This window comes from Lynx rufus, unplaced genomic scaffold (assembly GCF_022079265.1).
Source record: "Lynx rufus isolate CCGP_SWC_20201006 ecotype Redwood Valley unplaced genomic scaffold, mLynRuf1.p SCAF_10, whole genome shotgun sequence".
Classification (NCBI taxonomy): domain Eukaryota; kingdom Metazoa; phylum Chordata; class Mammalia; order Carnivora; family Felidae; genus Lynx; species Lynx rufus.
Window position 1 is genome coordinate 83,090,297 of NW_025814824.1, and position 21,974 is coordinate 83,112,270.

Genomic DNA, 21,974 nt, shown 5'->3' on the forward strand with positions numbered 1-21,974 from the left:
AACTCTGGTAACTAAAATTGATCATTGTTTTTGTTAAAGTTTAACATGTAAGTAGAGGGAAAATATATATAATAATCATTTGAAATTATCCAGAGTATGCTTTTCTGGAAACCCAGAGTAAATCCTACATTTTCTGAAAGAGAAAACTATCACTCAGTTTTCTTTTCATCAAGTTTCAATCTTCATCATACTATTATTCTGGTATTTGAATGCTTTTTTTTTTTAATGTCTATTTATTTTTGAGAGAGAGAGAGAGAGAGGGAGGGAGAGAGAGGCAGAGAGAGGGGGAGAGAGAGGGAGAGAGAGAATACCAAGCAGGCTCCATGCTGTGAGCACAGAGCCTGATTCAGGGCTCAAACTCACAAACCATGAGATCATGACCTGAGCAGAAATCAAGAGTCAGACACTTAACTGACTAAGCCACCCAGGCGCCCCTTGAACCCTTTCAAAAAGGAATTTAAATTAATTCTATCAGAAGGAAGATTTAATCTCTTAACAAAATCACAACTGCAGGAAGTTTTGTTGTTTGGTTTTGGTTTGGAGTTTAGGTTTTTTGTTTTTCATTTAAGTATAATGTTGAATTAAGTCACTCCAAGAATGCCTAATTTGTATAAGTGTCTACGTTAGACATTTAAATACATATTGTTTCTACTTTACAAAACAACCTGCCAAATAGATATAAGTCCCATTTAAACAATGGCCAAGTTAGAATTCAGTTTAATAACTTCCCCGAGGTCAAACAATTAGTGAGTGGCAGAAGAAATCTGATTTCAAAGCCTACAGTCTTTCCCATTACATTGTTTTTATTACAAATTATCCATGAAGATACTTAATGACATTGTTATAATCTAGACAGCAATTCATCTGCATCTATTTTCTCTTCAAATAAGGCTTTGTGATAGCATAAAATTCTAATGCCTGTGAACACATTAAAGGTAAGAAAACTGTCTTTAAATCAAGCAACTTATTACAGTTTCCTGCTGGGCAAAGCAAGCTCATAGTGAAATCTTCAGTAAAGCTTTCTTTTTCTAATGAAAGCCTCTGAGCACACCGCATGCTTTCAATGTAACATAAAGAAGGAAATGCAAAATGTGTTGTGAAATAATACCAGAGAAGTTCAAAAGCTGGAATACAATTTCCTAAAGGTTTAAAAAAAAAAAAAAAAGTCTCTTAAGCATTTAAAATATGAGGTCTAGTTCCTGTTTTATAGAGCTTACACTCCACTTTCCAGAGAGTCTAGCACAGTGCTGAACCTAAATGTGAGTGCTCAAAGAATAAGTGATTAAAGAACTCTAAAAATTAGATGGATGATGATAAGATCCCAGTCACAGACTCCTGGGGAATCAGGCTTATATGGCAATTTTTGAAAAAGCTGAAGACCTATACTTTTAAGCACTGAAACATTTTGGTTGTAAATCTTTCCAAGCTAGATTATACATCTCACTGCTTTTCTGAAAAGAATATTTTGAATAAAACATTTTCTTGATGACTGCAATGGACATCTGTTTTGGCTGCCTAGCATCCATTCTCCCTTCTTCTGCTAACAGCACCAGATTTTCTCTGCAGAACTCCCCTGCCCCACTATCAGGCTACAGAATCCAGGTGGCACTGAACAGGCCCCCACAGACGTACTCCCTCAACACCCAACCAATATTTCAGAGTCCCCACCCAATCTCTTGGTGATTGGTTCACAGATCAGCCTATGATCCAAACTGGGCCTGTCACAGTCAGCCCTGGGACTATGGCACAAAATAATGTAAGACCCTCTTTTTCCACTTGGGTGACTAGACTGATAGAATATAAACTTGGATTTGCCAGTAGCCATCTCTGGCACTGTATGGGAAGCACTTGCCCAGAAATGAACCCAACACACTAGACAGAAAACCAAGAGATAAAGAGGTGACAAATCTCTGAAAATGCAAGTAGATGACCTAGATGTACCAAAACCGAAAGCCAGCTTTACCACTACGCTTCGAGGTACTGAGAAGCAAAAAATCCCCTCCTTTGCTCGAGCCAGATTTCACTGGGTTTCTGCCACTTAAACAAAAAGAATCCTGACTAATACAATGATACAATGTCATCAACGTGATCAATAACCCTGCTGAGCAATCAATATAATAGAAAAATCCTTGGGGCACCTGGGTGGCTCAGTCTGTTGAGCTTCCGACTTCGGCTCAGGTCATGATCTCACGGTCTGTGCGTTCGAGCTCCGCGTCGGGCTCTGTGCTGACAGCTCGGAGCCTGGAGCCTGCTTCGGATTCTGTGTCTCCCTCTCTCTCTGACCCTCCCCCACTCATGCTTTGTCTCTCTCTGTCTCAAAAATAAACAAACATTTTAAAAAGTTTAAAAAAAAGAAAGAAAAGTCCTCAGGGCAAACCAAAGCACATAGGGCATAAGTAAAGGACTTTTCCGTGAATAAAAGATTTAAGTTTAAATGCATGGATTCTGAGAAATCTACTTTGGCTCATCACTTTTATTTACTTCCCATTTTTCAGCTGTGTTAGCTTGATTAACAATTGCTGAATAACAGTTCTATGCAGACATGAACTCTTGACTTAAAAGTAGTATTTTAAAATAAGTTACTTAGGTATACATCTAACACATGTACAAGAACTACATGAGGAAAACTATAAAACTCTGATGAATGAAATCAAAGAACTAAATAAACGGAGAGAGACTGCACGTCCATAGATAAGACAACTCAATGTCAAGATGTCAGCTCTTTGTAATTTGATCTTAGACTCAACGCAATCACAATCAAAATATCAGCAAGTTACTTTCTGGATACTGACAAACTGATTTGAAAGTTTACATGGAGAGGTAAAAGACCCAGAAGAGTGAACACAATATTAGGGAGAACAAAGTTGGAAGACTGACACTGACTGGCTTCAAGACTTACTATGAAGCTACAGTCACCAACACAAGACGGTATTGGCGAAACAACAGATCAAGAGAGAACCCAGAAAGAGACCCACATATAGTAACTGATCTTTGCCAAAGGAGCAAGTTAGTCCACAAATGATGCTGGAACAGGTGAACATCCACATGCAATCAATTGAATCTACACACAGACCTTCCTTACGCCCTTCACAAAAATTAACTCAAAATGAATCCTAGATCAAGGCACCTGGGTGGCTCAGCCAGCTAAGTGTCCAACTCTTGATTTTGGCTAAGGTCATGATCTCACAGTTTGTGGGATCAAGCCCTGTGTCGGGTTCTGCACTGACAGCACAGAGCCTGCTTGGGATTCTCTCCCTCTCTTTCTGCCCCTCCCCTTTTTGTGCATGCGTGCTCTCTAAAAAACTTTTGAAAGTTTTCCTTAAAAAAATCGTTCATGGGGCGCCTGGGTGGCTCAATAGGTTAAGGGTCCGACTTCCTCTCAAGTCATGATCTCACAGTCGCAGTCTGTGAGTTCAAGCCCCGCGTTGGGCTCTGTGCTGACAGCTGGGAGCCTGGAGCCTGCTTCGGATTCTGTGTCTCTGTCTCTCTCTGCCCCTCCCCCACTTGTGCTCTGTCTCTATCAAAAATAAACATAAAAACGAAAATATTTTTTAAAAAATCATTCATAGATCAAAACATAAAACACACAAGTATAAAACTACTAGAGATAACATAGGCAAAAATCTAGATGACTCCGGGTCAAGGAATTTTAGATATACCACCACAGACATGCTCCATGAAAAAAATAACTGATAATCTAGACTTCTATTAAAATTAGAAACTTCAAAAATAAAAATAAAAATAAAATTAGAAACTTCTGCTCTACCAAAGACACTGCCAAGAGAATGAAAAGACAAGCCACAAACTTGGAGCAAATATTTGCAAAAGACACATCTGATAATGAACTGTTATCCAAAATATACAAAGAACTCTTAAAACTCAATAAGAGGGGCACCTGGGTAGCTCAGTCGGGTAAGTGACTGACTCTTCATTTTGGCTCAGGTCATGATCTCAGAGTCATGACCATCGAGCCCTGCATCAGGCTCCATGATGCGCATGGAGCCTGCTTCAGATTCTCTCTCTCTCTCCCTCTCTCTTCCCCTCCCCTACTCATGCACATGCTCATTCTCTTAAAAAAAAAAAAAAAAAAAAAAAAACTCAGTAGGAAAACAACCCAATTTTTTAAAGTGAGCCCAACACCTTAACAGACACCTCACTAAAAAAGATATATAGATGGCAAATCAGCATGTGAAAGTTCCATATATGTCATCAGGAGACGCAAATTAAAACAAGATACCAGAGAGCCCGGGTGGCTCAGTCAGTTGGGCGTCTGACTTCGGCTCAGGTCATGATCTCACAGTTTGGGAGTTCAAGTCCCACATCAGGCTCTGTGCTGACAGCTCTGAGCCTGGAGCCTGCTTCGGTTTCTGTGTCTCCCTCGTTCTCTCTCTGCCCCTCCCCTACTTGCTTGTTTGGTTGCTTGCTTTCTCTCTCTCTCAAAAATGAATACACATTAAATTTTTTTTAAAAAATAAAACAAAACAAGATACCACTACACATGTATTAGAATGCCCAAAATCTGGAACACCGACAAAACCGAATGCCGGTGAGGATATGGAGAAGTAGAAACTCTTATTCACTGCTGGCAGAATACAAAAGGGTCCAGCTACTTTGAAAGACGGCTGTGGTGGTTTCTTAAAAAAACAAAAACAAAAACAAAACTAAACATACTTTTGCCATCCAGCAGTCACACTGGTATTTACCCAAAGAAGTTGAAAATTTACGTCCACCCAAACACTTGCACGTGAATGTTTAGAGCACCTTCATTCATAATTGTCAAAACCTGAGAGAACCAAGATGTCTTTCAGTAGGTGAGTGGATAAATACTCTGTAGCACATCCAGACGATGCAGTGTGATTAAGCACTATATAGAAACGAGCTAGGAAGCCATGAAAAGACATGGAGTCACCTTAAATGTGTACTATTGAGGGACAGAAGCCCATCTGAAAAGGCTACATACTGTCTAATTCTAGCTATATGACATTCTGGAAAAGGCCAAATCACGGAGACAATAAAAAAGGTCAGTGGTTGCCAGGGTTGGGGGTGCATGAAGGGATAAACAGGCAGAGCACAGAGGATTTGGGGGGCACTGAAAATACTCTGGGTGATACTGTAATGATGGGCCCATGTTACTATACATTTCTCTAAAACCACAGAATATACAACACCACGAGTAAACCAAGACATAAACAATGGACTTGGGGTGGTTACGACATGTCAGTGTAGGTTCTTGGATAGTTAACAAATGTCCTGCTTCGGTGGGGCATGTTGACAATGGGTGAGGCTGTGGAAGCCTGGAGTGGGGAATACGGAAACCTCTGCAACTGCCTTTCAGTTTTGCAGTAAACCTAAACCTTCTCTAAAATAACTTTTAAAACAAATGATAAATAATAGCTCTCATTTACTAAGAATTTTCCATGTCTCCTGCTCGGTGCACTCCCATTTGACCTTTCAACTAAATGAAGCAGGTACTATTAAGGCTTCCATTTTATAGTTGACAAAATGAGACTCAAACTGTATTTTGAGGGAACTAAACTCTGTATCAACAAACTTACTGCTCACACGCATTTTATGGTTTAGTAGATCAATGAACTGCTGTTCCACCTAGAGGGCCAAAGGCCTTACACTGTGAACCACAAATGCAGCACAAATCATACTGCCACGAATTACCAAAAATCCTGAAACTCTCCTACACTGTAATTTACACCCAGATGGCCCCTAAATTGCACACTTTAGGATGAAATCTGGAATCAGCTTCAAATAACTAAATATTAAGAAAATATGTGGCTCAATTTCTGTGACTTTTTAAGAACAGCAATTCAAAGTCATTCTACCTCACCAATTTAGAGCATCAGCATAGTGTAAAAAAAAAAAAAAAGCATAAGCTTCAAGCAAGCATACATAATTAAGGTAAAACTCAAAATGTAATCTCAGTAAAGAAAGGCAACTTGAGAAGGGATTCAAAGATACAAAATGTTCTATTTCCTAAATTGAGTGGTGGTATGTACATTTTTGTTTATTCTTTAAGCTGTACTCACACATATAATTTGCATGACAGTTTTCATAAACTTGTGTAAAGAACACAGTCAGACTAGACTTCAAATCCCAACTCTTGGGGGGGCATCTGGGTGGCTCAGTTCAGTTGAGCCTCTGACTCGATTTCGGCTCAGGTCACGATCTCACGGTTTGGGAGTTTGAGCCCCACTCCATGCTCACAGTGCAGAGCCTGCTTGAGGTTCTCTCTCCCTCGCGCTCGCTCTCTCTCTCTCTCTCTCTATCCCTCCCCCACTTACACACGCGTGAGCTCTCTCATAATAAATAAATAAGCTTAAAAATACACACACACCCATTCCAACTCTGTCCTTTGGACAAGTCACTTCTTATTTCTACGCTTTAATTACCCAATACTTATTGAGGGCCTACTATATGCCAGGTACTGTTCTATCTGCTGGAATATACAGATACAAGAAAGTAATTTCTGCCCACATGGAATGCTACTTTTCTTACCTATATAATTCAGCTAATACTTTTTACTTCATTAGGTGGTAGGCAAAAGCTTTAACACAATGAGCTCAACTAGGCTCAACTATAGTTTAAAGAAATATTCCAACAATACTAAAACATAGGCACATTACAATTCTCAAAGGTACCCCTTTTGAAAATCAGCTTCAAAAGTACACTGAGGGGCGCCTGGGTGACTCATTTGGTTAAGCATCCGACTTCAGCTCAGGTCATGATCTTGAAGTCCGTGAGTTCAAGCCCCATGTTAGTCAGGCTCCCTGCTGACAGCTCAGAGCCTGGAGCCTGCTTCAGATTCTGTGTCTCCCTCTCTCTCTACTCCTCCCCTGCTCGTGTTCTGCCTCTCTCTGCCTCTCAAACATAAATACAAAAAACCATTAAAAAACTAAAAAAAAAAAAAAAAAAGTACAGTGAGATGAGGTTCCACATCTCTAGCCCAAGTAAGAGGTTTTCCAACAGGCATGTCAAGTACTTAGGAGTCAGGAAAAATTACAAAGACTTTTAGGGAATCCATATCTTTTGAGTGAGTGGTAATCTGTCCCTACATTACTGCTAATCATGGTTCATACCTTAATACTCCATAAAAATGGACTCACTTTCACCGGAAAATTCAAGAGAAGAACAAGAAAGAAAAGCTAAAGTAATCATGCTGACTCATTTAAAAAAAACAACAAAAAGAAAGAAATCCTTGTACAGCTCATGAATGAAAACTGCCCTTCCCCTGATTTTCTGTACAAGCCTGATTTTTCTTCCCTCCCAATATCTGATGTTTCTAATTACTGCATATGCAGGTATTCTTAGCCAGTACTTTTTGGGACGATGCTACAAGAATGAAGTTAAAATCCTGATTTTACAACTTGGTGGTTGTCCAATCCAGGCAAGCAAATTAACCTTTCTGAGCCTCAGTTTCCTCAAAAATAAGAGCCATCTTATAGGGTTAAGGTGTAACAAAGTAATACTATGAAAAGTCAACTTTTGACTATGAAAAGTCAAATACTATGAAAAGTCAATACTATGAAAAGTCAATACTATGAAAAGTCAGTAAAAGTCAGCTTACTTTATCACCACTCTTCAAAAGCTTGCTATGATTACCTTATTACTGAAAAGAAGATAATAAATTTAGCTAGTACCTCTAATAGTATTTTAATCTGAAGTAAAACAACTCTCAAAGGGCTTTTCTTTTTTTCCTTCCGCTCCACTTCTAAAGAGACAGTGTAAATTGTTATTTTTCTAAATCAATTTTTTAAAAACATCTAACAAAGTTGATGGGGCGCCTGGGTGGCGCAGTCGGTTAAGCGTCCAACTTCAGCCAGGTCACGATCTCGCGGTCCGTGAGTTCGAGCCCCGCGTCAGGCTCTGGGCTGATGGCTCAGAGCCTGGAGCCTGCTTCCGATTCTGTCTCCCTCTCTCTCTGCCCCTCCCCCGTTCATGCTCTGTCTCTCTCTGTCCCAAAAAAAATAAATAAACGTTGAAAAAAAAAATTTTAAAAACATCTAACAAAGTTGAGTGTCCACTGGGGTCACAGATCTAGGCGAAGTTCGTAGAATTAGGAGTCCTGCAAAGTGAGAGCTCAAATTCAGAATATAACAAATCAGGCTCATTCAATCCCTTCAGTTGGATGAGACTCAGTTTTCTTCAGGATACTGCTGATCCAGAAATGGGAACAGATACTCAAGGGACATTGTAAAGCCAGGGTTTTTGTTGGTTTAACGTTAACGGATTAGAGCTGCAAACCTCAGCTAACCTCCTTCCGAGTTCCCACAAGTGTCTCAACTGGGCCGTCCACTTCTCTTTACCAACCGGCCCCTGGGCTACTGCCTTAGGACACTGGTCGGGGAGCCGACACCGCAGGAAGCCGGTGGGGGCACGAACAGCCTTGGAGAACCTGATGCTGCTGCCAGTCTCCGGGGCCAAGCGGCTGCCCACGCAGTGGCCCAGGGATGCCAGCTGTAAGGAGACACTTGTGTCTGGAATGCATTCCAGAGTTTCGGCATGGCCAGAACCATCTGATCATGGGACCGGCCGGCTCATCCCTCTTGCAAGAGCACCCTCTTCCGAGACCTTCTGTCAGACAGGCTGAACTCAGCTTCGGCAGCTTTCACGGCTCGAGATGGCTCTGTTCGTTTTCCGGGATCCCTGGGTAAAGGTGGGCTCTTGAAGAAATGCATAAATTGGGAGTACACAAAATGGGACACGGCCAAAGAAGCATAAAAATGAAGAGCAAAGTAGATCAAATCTCTACTCGAAATGTTCCAGCTTCTTTTTAAAATCACACACCTAAGTAGCGAGCACTGTACAGAGATGTCTGCCGGCATTATTTACAAAAAGAGAACTCTGGAAACAGTCTAAAGATCCAATTATAATTTAATATTGCTCATTAACATGATATAATAATTCACAGCAACTGAAAGGATTTTCACAAAACTATACAAATAATTTCAGAAAAAGCTTAATGATTTGGGGGAGATGGCAAGGAAAACACACATACAGCAGGAGTTCGGGGAAAAAGTTTATAGGTGTTATTTATACACACCCACCCACAAAAGAAGACTACAAGGAAATAAGTATACCAAAACATTAACAGTGTTTACCCACTGAGTGAGGATTTTTCTCTAATTTTTCAAAAATGTCTAAATTGTACGCATATTCAAAACCCAATCAGAAAACTACTAAAAATTTAAAGAGAAAGAAAAAAAAAACAACAACCACACAAGCTAGGATAATCAGTCAATATGTACTCAAATAACCTGAGAAAATTTTTAGGTTTTTTTTATTTACAATGAGGATATAACATACCACAGTATAAGAAAAATTGTAAGAATGAAACTCCCACAGAAGTTTATAGAACAAAATGTATACTAAATCCTCCAATTAAAGGCCCGTAAAGTAGTTTCAGTGCTTTCTAACCCACCTTCTCACAGCAGGGAATTAATCCCTCTGGGGGATGCAAACAAACTTCAAAGAGAAGATTATGCCCAGACACCAGTACTGTAGAGCATAAGGTTTATACCTAAGTTTGCTCAGATACTTTGGCAGACATCAGAGATGCAGATCCAAGGAACAAAGACTAATCTTAAGGGAGATTCCTTGTAATCATTTAAAGTGGCAGACAATAATACACTCAATAACATCAGAAAAAGGCAAACATAGTAAGTTTTATTAAAAACAAGAAGATTGTAGAAATAGACAAAGGGTACCTTAAATCAAATACTAAGTGACAGCTTAGTTCCTGGTAATAGCAACTAAGAAGTCTTACAAACTCCCAAAGAAAGCGAGCGGCACCGTGAGTTTGGTTTGTGTTCCCAAACCTTACTGGCACAATGTTTCCAAGGTGTTCCATTCAGTGTCATGGGTCTTGATGCACTAAGTGAAACTGAGAGATCACATGTCCCTTCCATGGATGTCATGGGATGCTCTTCAGAGCACAGCACACAGAGAGCTTACGATACATGTCTTTTGTAATGTAGACATGTAATCGAGGGGAAAAGAACTGTTTTTAAAGTTCAGTAATTTTTCTTACTGGCCTTTCTCACATCTGTCATTTTTGTGGGGGAATTTTTTTTTTTTTTTTAGGTATGATTTTGAAGTACCTGATCATTTTTTTTTCTATGATTTTATTTTTGAGTAGTCTCTACACCCAGCATGGGGCTCAAACTTACAACCCCAAGATCAAGAGTTACACACTCTACCCAACCAGGCACTCCTAGAAGTAAGTACCTGATCATTTCCTTAAGATGTTTTAAGTAAAGGAGTAGCAGATCCCAGTAATTCATCCTTATTTAGTTTTCCAATTTTTTTTTAAAGTAGGCTTGGGGCGCCTGGGTGGCTCAGTCGGTTGGGCATCCGACTTCAGCTCAGGTCATGATCTCACAGTCTGTGGGTTTGAGCCCCGCATCGGGCTCTGTGCTGACAGCTCAGAGCGTGGGGCCTGCTTCAGATTCTGTGTCTCCCTCTCTCTCTGCCCCTCCCCTGCTCATGCACTGTCTCTGTCTCAAAAACAAACAAAAACATTTAAAAAAAAAATTTTTAAGTAGGCTCCATGCCCAGTGTGGGGCTTGAACTCACAACTCTGAGAACAAGAGCTGCATGCTCTACTGACTAAACCAGCCAGGTGTCCCTATAGTTTCCCAATTTTTTTTTTTTTTTTGAAGCAGGGGGGAGCAGAATGAGAGGAAGGGAGAGAATCTTTTTTTTTATGGTTATTTTTGAGAAAAACAGTGACCACACACACACACACACACACATGTGCGCTCGTGAGTGGGGGTGAGTCAGAGAGAGGGAGACAGAATCTTAAGCAGGCTCCACGTCCAGCGCGAGCCTGAGTCCTACGTGGGACTCCATCTTACAACCTTGAGATCACGACCTGAGCCGAAATCAAGAATCAGACACTTAACTGACTGAGCCACCCAGACACCCCCAGTTTCCCAATTTTTAAATCGGCTAGTCACCTAATAGAAAACTAAAATCCTTAATAAAGACTTAAAGGCAAAACTATAAATTTCTTAGAGGAAAACACCTTCATATCTGGAGGGTAGGAAAATATTGATCAACTCTACTACATTAAAATCTAGACGTTCTGGGGCGCCTGGGTGGCGCAGTCGGTTAAGCGTCCGACTTCAGCCAGGTCACGATCTCGCGGTCCGGGAGTTCGAGCCCCGCGTCAGGCTCTGGGCTGATGGCTCGGAGCCTGGAGCCTGTTTCCGATTCTGTGTCTCCCTCTCTCTCTGCCCCTCCCCCGTTCGTGCTCTGTCTCTCTCTGTCCCAAAAATAAATAAACGTTGAAAAAAAAAAATTAAAAAAAAAAAAATCTAGACGTTCTGATCAAAGGTAACATAAAGAGAGTGAAAAACCATACAGTGGAAGAGGACATTCCTAATACGTACAACCAGATAATCGGCATCCGTAAGACAAAGATAATCTTATAAATCAATGAGGAAAAGGCAGAAAACTCAGTAAGAAAAATTAGCAAGAGACTTGAACAGGCACTTTAAAAAAAGAAGCTATTCAAGAGGCCAATAAACAAAAGGTGCTTGGTTTCATTAGTCATCAGGAAACTGCAAGTAAAAACAACAAGGAGATACTGCTAAAGAACCATCAGCTTGGCAAAAATCAACACATCTAATCGTACGAAGGACTGACAAAGTTGTAGGCCCATAAGGAGTCTCAAACACTGCTGGAGGACGTATAGACTAGCACAATTCTGAAAAACAGTTTAGTATGATCCAGTAATTAAGTATGGTATCCATCCTAAGGAAATATATGTTTAAGTATGCCAGGATTCATGTACAAGGAAAGATCGCAGAAGTATTGCTTCGGCAAATAACAGCAAGTGTTTTCAACAGTGGAATGGATAAAATGGATATAATCCTAACGTGCATTGACAGTAATGAAAATGAATGTTGTGCTACACACAACATGAAGGACCCTACAAACATAGTCTTGAGCAAAAAAGCAAAACTCCACAAAAAATCATCCTATTTCTACAAAATTCAGAAACAGGCACTAAGTTATATTTTTCAAGGAGGTATCCTTATGTTGTAAAACTGGAAAGAAAAACAAAGAAATGATTATCCTAAAAGTCAGGATAGTTGTTACCTCTGGAGAAAGCAAAGGAGGTACCTCTGGGGTGCCAACCAAACCCACCTCCAACATTTACAGGGCCTCAGCAAGAGTACGAATAGAGGCCCACATACCCCATGGGTAAATATTTAAAAGATATGAAGCAAGCTTACAAACTATTACATAAAATCTGATCTATCCTCCTATCATGACAAACATACCTTTATAATTGCCTGGAAAGACAGACTCATACAGAGAATTTTTGGATTCCTTAGCATTCCATGCAGAAACATGGTGGTACAGAGAGAAACAGCCACTGGCCCACTGCTCATCACCCCCTTCTCCATCCCACACTGCCAAGGACCTCGCACCTCCACTCACAAGTCCAAGCTCCACCCCATACCCTACTCTCCACAAACAGCCACACTTAGGCCATCTCTTGTCTACACCAGCAGCCTAGTCCACCCTCAGAAGGACGGACCCTAGGAAAGGGACTCACACAGGCTCTGGAAACAGGCTCAGAGCCATGTGGGCAAGAAATTCTGAGATCCTAGGTACTTAAGTGTGGTCTACCATGGAAGGGTTCAGGCTCTAAGTGGGCATGTCCCATGGGCTCCACAGACTCTCTGCCCCACAGAAGATGGCCGAAGCAAGGCCCACTGAAGCACAGGGCCAGGGAAGAATTCCTCTTGCCAGGAACAGTATTTCCTTAGACCCATGCAACATTCTATTTCTTAGCCTGGACAGCAGTAACATGGGCACTGACTTGCTAATTGTTTGTTAAAATGTACCTATAAGTTTCATGTACTTCTTGCCACAAATAATGGGATAGACATCATGTGCATGCTGATCTGATACACAATATCACAAAGAGACCCCTGCCAAAAATCCATAACCTGAATCTAATCATGAGATGATCAGATCCAAACCTAGGGACTTTCTGCAAAACAACAGACCTAACTTCTTCAAAATGTGTCTGTCATAAAAGGTAAAGAAAGACTGCAAAACTATTCTTTACTGAAAGAAACTAAATACATGTGAAACTGAATGGACTGCATGATCCTGAATCGGATTCTGGATCAGAAAGGAAAATGCTATAAAGGATACTACTGGGACAACTGATTACATTTAAATATGGACAACTGACATTATGTCAACATTAATTCTCTGATTTCAGTAATTGTACTAGAGTTATGTAAGAAAATTCTTAGGAGATATATGGTGAAGTAGTTAGGGGTAGAGGGTCACTATGTCTGCAACTTATTCTCAGATGGCTCAGCAAAAATAATATGTATACACATACAGCGTGTTAAAGCAAATATGACAAAATGGTAACAACTGATGAATCCAAGGAAAGGGCATACGCACTTGACCATTCTTATAACTTTCATTTTTTTTTAATATTTTCATAGTAAGTTCTCAAAATACAATAAAGGGTTAAACAAGAAAGACGTTGTCTATGGGAAGAGGAACTAGGTGACTGGGTAAGAGAATTATGATAAAGACTTTGCATTTTGCCTATTTTTCCATCATATTGGTACATTTCACATTTTGTTCATATTCGAAAAAAATTTCATCTTAACTTCAGGGGTGGGGGGGAAGAAATCCTAGAACACTGCAAGAGGAAATATTAGCAACTGTAGAAATAAGAAAAGGTTTGTCCTTAAATCTGTCAAATCATAGCCATCATCAAATGGTCACTCTGTAAAGTCAGCCTACCGAGAAGCTGCTGCAGGGGCATACCTCATAGCAGATGCAGAATAAGAGGCATAACTTGACATGGATATTAACATTCTACTTCTGGAATGACCACAAATTTGTAACATGTTTCACAGCCTTCGTTCCATAATCCAGAAAGTGAAGCACACAGTTATCTCACTTTTGATATTAAGAGAAATTCATGCATTTTAATATTAGTGACCTTCTGCAAAGCCCTGCAGGTGACATGAAGAGACGTGCCCAACATGGTCACTGCCCTCAACTTAGCAGAGTAAAGAAGACTTGAACCAAAAATCTTGGTTATCCCACACAGTAGCTATGTGATCTTGGGAAGTTATTTGACCAGAGATTCCATTTTCTCGTAGGTATAATGAAGATGCCACCCAGCTACCTTTAGAGGGCTGTTGTAAGGATGGACTATGTACGTCAAGCACATAGGACAACAGAACAACAGAGACTGAACGAAAGGCAGCTATGTCAGGAGTGTTACAGTCTAACATAATGAAATTGAAAATCTTGCATAGCCAATTAAGAGCATAACTATCACTGGAATCCTGATTATTCCAAGTTTCTAATCCAAGTAAATTCACTCCCCTTAAAACACCAAGTAATACAACACAATTGTCTGTGTGTGTGGACCAAGAGTTGCTCCCTGACTACCTCTGGCAAATGCATCACTCTCTTACTCACCAAGAAAAAGAGCACTAGGTTAGAGGGTTATTTTTTTCTCATTAACCAAGAAAGATTTTAGGTTAAGAAATAATATACTCAGCCTCTGCAAGATACTCTTCCTTTATCAAGACCCTGTTTGTCCAGGAACACATGTCCAAATTATTCCAAAAACTAAAGCCAGAGGAGGTACTTCCTTCAACTAATTTCCAACCTTCTTTTACCTGCAGACATAAAACTTATACTACATTAAATCCATTTCAAACATCTTCCAGTTTAGTGGCCGCGATTGCCCTTTATATTATTTTGTAACCTAATTCTTAGCCTTCCTCATTAGCAAGGTGACAATAGTTCATATTGAACAGCTGACTTCCAGGCATCTGTGAAAGATACAAACCGAAACCCAATGGTTACAATGAAAAGAGCCATGTTTTAAGCCTCTTATAGCAGTGACTCTAAATTGTTCACTGTGCTTATTCTCCATTCCTTGGGATGATGCAGGTACATATAAAAGGAAAAACAATTAAACATAAAGATAAACCACTGTTTGAAATATCTGCATACCCCACATGCACAGCTATCTCACACAATAAACGTATCATAATGGAACATGCAAATACCTGAAAGAGTGCCACCTGTCCTAGGATAGGCCACTTCAACATACACTTCAAACGTGGTCTCTGGGTTCTGCCTACAAAAGAAACAGATCGTGATTACTGACAAGGATTGAGGCAGCGTGGTACAGAACATGTGGGCTATGGTATAAAGCAGACCTTCATCAAAATCATTAGCTCCACAACTTAATAGCTTTGGCCAAGGTCCTCAACTTCTCTGAGCCATGCCCTTCCTCATTTCTAAAATGAAAATACCTAACCAGAAGAATTATTGTGAAACTTAAGACACACAAAAACTGTCTAGGTTCAATGCCAGGCAAATAACAGGCTAGCCGTTACTATGATTCCATAGGTGTCGTATTGTGAATTTACACAGCTGTATCTCCAAAGCCACAGGTAGAATTCTGAGGAAATTCAAACCCAGGCAACACTAGCACAAAGTAGCTTTCCCACATATTCCAGGATACAATACATATGATGAAGTCAGCTTGCTTATTTTCACTTAAAGACTGAAACAAGAGAAACGGTACCCTACACCAGTAGGCTATTACGAAGACAAGATGCTAATCTAAATAAAAGATACCATTCCTGGGGCACCTGTGTGGCTCAGTCGGTTAAGCGTCCGACTTCGGCTCAGGTCATGATCTCGCGGTTCGTGGGCTTGAGACCCACATCGGGCTCTGTGCTGATAGCTGGGAGCCTGGAGCCTGCTTCGGATTCTGTATCTCCCCCTCTCTCTACCCCTCCCCCTGCTCATGCTCTCTCTCTCTCAAAAATAAACAAACACTAGAAAAAAAAATTTTCTTAACATAACATTCCCACAAAGGGGGCTTCACCAGTATCGGCAATGGCAAGCATATGAGTGTTCATTATTATATCCTTTTACCTCTTTATGTCATAAATATTTCATAAGTTTGAAAAAGATCACAGCACTAACAGAATATTAACAGTTGTTAATTCTGAGTGATGAGAACATTGGGTTATATTATCTTTGAATTTTCTCTTTGATTCTGAAACTATAGTAAAAAGGTATTTCCAGATTGGGACACTTGGGTTGCTCAGTTAAGTGTCCACTCTTGATTTTGGCTCAGGTCATGTTCTCTCACAGTTCGAGAGATAAAGCCTCCGAGCTGCTTGGGATTCTCTCTCCCTGCCCCTCCCCCACTCGCACTCTTCTCTCTCCCTCCCCGACCCCCTCCCTCTGTCAAAATAAACAAACATTTAAGGGGCGCCTGGGTGGCTCAGTAGGTGGAACATCCGACTTAAGCTCAGGTCATGATCTCCAGGTCTGTGAGGTCTGAGTTAGAGTCCCACATCAGGCTTTGTGCTGACAGCAGAGCCTGGAGCCTGTTCTCACTTGCTGTCTCAAAAATAAACATTTAAAAAAATGATTAAATGAAATTCAGATTGACTAAATTCCAGATTGACTGAAAAGCGTTCAGAAGAAAATGTTATACTTTTAATTTTTAATGTTTATTTATTTTTGAGAGACAGAGCGTGAGTGGGGGAGGGGCAGAGAGAGAGGGAGACACAGAATCCGAAGCAGGCTCCAGGCTCCGAGCTGTCAGCACAGAGCCCGACGTGGGGCTCAAACTCACAAACCGTGAGATCATGACCTGAGCCAAAGCCGGACACTTAACCAAAATGTTATACCCAGGCGCACCCAGGAGCCCCAAAAATGTTATACTTTTAAATGTCTGTAACTGAATTGTATTCTATACCTGACAAGGCTCAGAGAAGAAACTGAGTCACCTGGTCAGTTCTAAGGGTTAATTTCAATCAAATAAATACTTTGAATTTGCTCAGTATACTCCACGTTTCAAAATAACTCTCATTCATGTCATTTCAACCTCACTATAATCCTATGAGGGCAGGTGGATCAGTTATTATTATTCTCAACATACAGGTGAGGAACCTGAGGCAAAAAGATTCTACGTGGCCTGCCAGTGGTCAGAATTCACCCTCCTGGTGCACAAATTCTGTGCTCCACTGATTCTAAGATGAACTTTTTTCCCCACATTTCCACACCTCTTACAATCTATTGCATCTTACAATGCTAAATGGCAGCAGTTTTTTTCTTAGTAATATATATAACTGCATTTTACAAATAATGGCATCTTAGATTCAATAAAATATGTTAATACTCCCTCTTCTTAGAAGTAAGAGAACTCTGTTTTGTCGATCAAGGGTCTATTTAGTTGTCTTGTGAAGATCATCACTCCTTCACTGAAGAGAAACTTTAAGATTTTGCTTTAAATAAGTACCTACAGTGAAAAGAGTTGGCTGCTCTAAAGTTCAAGGTATTTAAATACACATTGTCAAACATAATTTTAAAAGCAGATAGTAAAGCAGACTATTTTATTTGAAAAGCAGAATAAAACAAAGTAAACTGAAGTTTTAAAAGAGCCTGAAGGGGCGCCTGGGTGGTTCAGTCAGTTAAGCTTCCCACTTTGGCTCAGGTCATGATCTTGTGGTCAAGGAGTTCGAGCCCCTCTGCTGACAGCTCAGAGCCTGGAGCCTGCTTCAGATTCTGTGTCTCCCTCTCTCTCTGCCCCTCCCCTGCTCATGCTCTCTCTCTCTCTCAAAAATAAACAAACATTAAAAAAATTTTTTAAAAAGAGCCTTAAAATTTTTTGTGCTTTTTTCCCTGCAGGAGGGTACAAAAAGCTCTACCAGGTCAGCATCCTACGGCCACCAAATATTTGTGGAAAATGTCATATGGAAACATGTCTTTCATTCAAAGGATCTCAAAGTGGAGTGTTTGATGAAAGAAAAGGAATGTTCTTAGGTCATCTAAAGAACATCAAGAAGATTCCTTCTAAGACCTAAACAAAGCTTTCTTAAGCCTATTTTGCAACTGGCTTTATTTCATCTCAAAATTTCATTTGGAAAATTAAAATAACAAATAATGCGCATAGAAAGGTGTTACATACCAAAGTTTTAAACACCGGAGCTCTGATACACTAACCTGTGCCACTAGCTTGAGGCATTTTGTACAGACCTACTAAGTGAAGAGTGTCCTAACGTTGTCTATACTGTCTCTGCTGCTTCTCCTCCCTTTCTCTAATCCACTTCAACCAGGCTTCTGAACCCACCACAACACTGCAACAACTTGTCACGATTACCAATGACCTCCACATTGCTAAAATGTGCTAAAATGACCAATTCTCAGGGTTTGTCTTAATCTCTCAGCAGCATTTGACACAGGTGATCGATTTTTCCCTACTTGAAACACTTTCTTCTCTTGCCTTCCAAGATATCACTCTATTGGTTCTCTTCCTACCTTACTGGCTGCTCCGTTACTAATCCCCTTGCATTAGGGTAAGGCAAGAGAGGGTAAGCTCGAATTTAGTCCTGGACCTCTCCTGGTCTCCACTCATTACTTAAGATGATCTCATTCAGCCTCATGGCTTTAATTACCATGCAAATACTGACAAGCCCCAAAATCATGTCTCCAACCTTCCCCGACTCCAGACTCCCTTATTCAACTGCCTACTCAACATCCCCACTTGGATAGACATTAGAAGCATTTCTAATTTAACAAATGGTGCTTTTCTTCCTTAAATCCGCATCACCTGAAATCCACCAATTATTCAGACCAAAAAAAAAAACTTGCTATCATCTTTGACTCCTCTGTTCAATATACCACAATCATTTACATGTCATAAGCAGCCAATACCGTTGGTTTGATCTTCAAAATATATCCAGAATCTGAATGCTTCTCAGCATCCCAACCCTACTATCCTTGCCATGTCACCATCATCTCACCTCGATGGCTATAATACTCTCCTGACTGATCTTGCTTCCTCTCTTGCCCTCCTTCAGTCAGATTTCACCTTAGTGGCCAGTAATCCATTTATTGTAAAGGTCAGTTTATGTTAGGCCTCTGCTCAAAACCTCCCCAAAGTGTTCCATATCACACAAAGTCAAAGTCAAGTCTTAGTTCTGGAGATGGATGATGGGGATGTTTGCACAACAAGATGCACATATTTCAAACTACTGAATTGTACACTACAGAAATGGTTAAGATGGTCAACTTTATATGTATTTTATCCTAATTAAAAACAAAACAAAACAAACCTACAACCCAGCAATTGCACTACTAGGCATTTCTCCACGGGATACAGGTGTGCTGTTTCAAAGATACACATGCACCCCATGTTTATAGCAGCACTATCGTCAATAGCCACAGTATGGAAAGAGCCCAAATGTCCATCGATGGATGAAATGGATAAAGAAGATGTGGCACATATATATGATGGAGTATTACTCAGCAATCAAAAAGAATGAAATCGTGCCATTTGCAACTACGTGGATGGAACTGGAGGGTATTATACTAAGCGAAATTAGAGAAAGACAAAATCATATGACTTCACTCATACGAGGATTTTAAGAGACAAAACAGATGAACATAAGGAAGGGAAACAAAAATAATATAAAACCGGCAGGGGGACAAAACAGAAGAGACTCATAAATATGGAGAACTGAGGGTTATGGGAGGGGTTGTGGGAGGGGGGATGGGCTGAATGGGTAAGGGGCACTAAGGAATCTACCCCTGAAATCATCTAGCATATGTTGCACTATATGCTAACCAATTCGGATGTAAATTTAAAAAAATAAAAAATAAAACAAGTTAAAATTAAAAAAAAAAATCAAACAAAACTGGGGCATCTGGTGACTCAGTCTTTTGAGTGTCCAATTCCTGATTCCAGCTCAGGTCATGATCCCAAGGGTCCTGGGATCAAGCTATGTGTTGCATTGCACATGGAGTCTGCTTAAGATTCTCTCCCCCTCCTCCTTCCCCACTTACGTGCACATGTGTGCACACGCACACTCACTCTAATAGAAAAAAATTTTTAAAAACTGAGGAGGGGGAAAAAAGTCCTTACAAGAGTCTACATGATCTGGCCTCTATCTCTCCAACTTCATTTCATACATTTCCCCTGTGCTCACTGCACTCCAGCCACGCTGGCCTTCTTCCAGCTCCTCAAACACACCGAACTCATTCCTATCTACAGTCTTTGCATCGATCTTCATATGGGTGACCCTTCCTGCCATTCAAAACTCAGCTTCTACTTGACCTCCTCAGAAAGGCCTTCACCAACACATTCTCTACCATCTAATTTTAATTTTCCACAGCATACCTGTCATAATCTGGATCACTGTCAGTTTCCCTCCTTTGAATGTAAACTGCAGGAGAGCAAGGATTTCGTTGATCATACCCACTAGTGTTTCCCAGGTACCTAAACAGTGCCTGGCACATAATCAGAATCAAACATTAAGTAGAAGGAATAAAGGAAGTACAGACTAGCCTTCCTGGGGTCTGAAAGATTTCAATAAATGACGGAAGTGATTATACACTTCCATGATTGTCAAAATGTGAAAAGAGAGATTTCCAGCCCCCTCCAGAGTTTGGGGGCTGGGGGGGGGGTGGCAGGGTAGGACCCAAGCATAAGCATTTCTAACAAGTACCCAAGTATTTGTTTCTAACAGGTAACAGCGACGCTGCTGGACTAGTGATCTCACTCTAAGAATGAACCATTGATCTAGTTAAATGGAACTCTTCTTCCAAATAATTTAGTACATACAACATAAAATAATCCTAAGGTATACCTCAAGAATCCATCATTTCCACAGCGCTTTTGCAATAAAATGATTTCAAAGAAAAGCAGCATTTGTAGAAGCACTGAAGCTTACTCCTCTTCTCTTGCTATCCATGGTTACTGCCTCATCCTAATGAGTAATAATAAAACTACCTAAGTTTTTCACTCAGTTCAAATAGCTGCCAGAGTTCTTATTACATGGAGCCAAAGATTATGACAGTTTCTTTAAAAAAAAAAAAGCAAAAAGCTGACTAAAAACACTAAGAACAAATTGGACTATAATTATAAGTTATAGTCATGCTTATCCATGATCACTTACATGTTGCCTTATGGAAGAAGTGGTGACTAATGTTGTGACAAGTTATATAACATACCAACAAATATACATAAGTTATTTTAAGGGCCAGTGAAGCCAATGCAGATGGAAGCATTTTCTATTTCTCTGCAAATCAAAAAAAAAAAAAAAACAAAAAAAACAAATTTAAAAGTGTCTCTTCTAAATGCAAATGACCAAGAGACTCTTAATATTTTCATTAAGCCTATAAACAACTAAGCCTATAACACTTTCCAGAGAGTCTCTGGGACTACCTTGAGACTGCTTATTTCCTCCATTACTCTTCAAGATGCTCAATATTTTTAACTACTTGGCTAAAGGAACCGAAAATCCTATTTCTGTCCTATTAACACTCACTGCTAATTCAGTACACGTAATGATGCTGAGAATACCATATTCGGAGCCAATTTTCCAATATGGACCCAAGTTTTCCCAGAACACTTCATGATCTAGCTTAACATATTACCATGGAAATGTCCTGGTTCTGCCATGATATCCCACTACTAATTGCCTTACATTCGTATACCTCAATGATCTGGAACCCTGCCCACCTGCCAACCAATATTTTTGCCACCCACCCTGATCTCCTGCAGTCTTGTACCCGAACATCCAGCTGGACAGAACTACTTGCAGCCATCTGAACAAACCATGCTCTGGTTCTCTAATAACATCGTCACTGCACACTTCCACTAGTGACTGTTTCTATGTGCCAGGCGTGATGCTAAGCACTTTGCGTGCATTATCTCAGTTAACCTTCAACCACCCTGTACGTGTTGTTGTCCCATTTAAAGAGGAGGTACTGACACTCAGAGGATAAACTAACCACAGTCAAAGCAAGGGAGCAGCTGAATCAACACGGAGCAGCCAAAGGATGATCGAACCACTTTACCATTCGACATTATTCAGGTGCTCTTCTGGGAGGAATAGTCTTTCCGGTCTTTTGCCCTTGACAAATGC

The 21,974-nt window shown here is 40.3% G+C and overlaps 1 protein-coding gene across 4 annotated transcripts in view; it reads right to left on the bottom strand.

Annotated features, from left to right (window-relative positions):
- DENND1A (DENN domain containing 1A) overlaps positions 1–21,974 on the bottom strand; it is a 509,451-nt gene that overhangs the window by 450,846 nt on the left and 36,631 nt on the right. For all 4 annotated transcript variants that reach the window (XM_047069226.1, XM_047069240.1, XM_047069220.1 and 1 more), the window contains exon 2: positions 15,087–15,157. In XM_047069226.1, the coding sequence (XP_046925182.1) occupies positions 15,087–15,157 (71 nt within the window). The remainder of the gene's footprint in view (positions 1–15,086; positions 15,158–21,974) is intronic.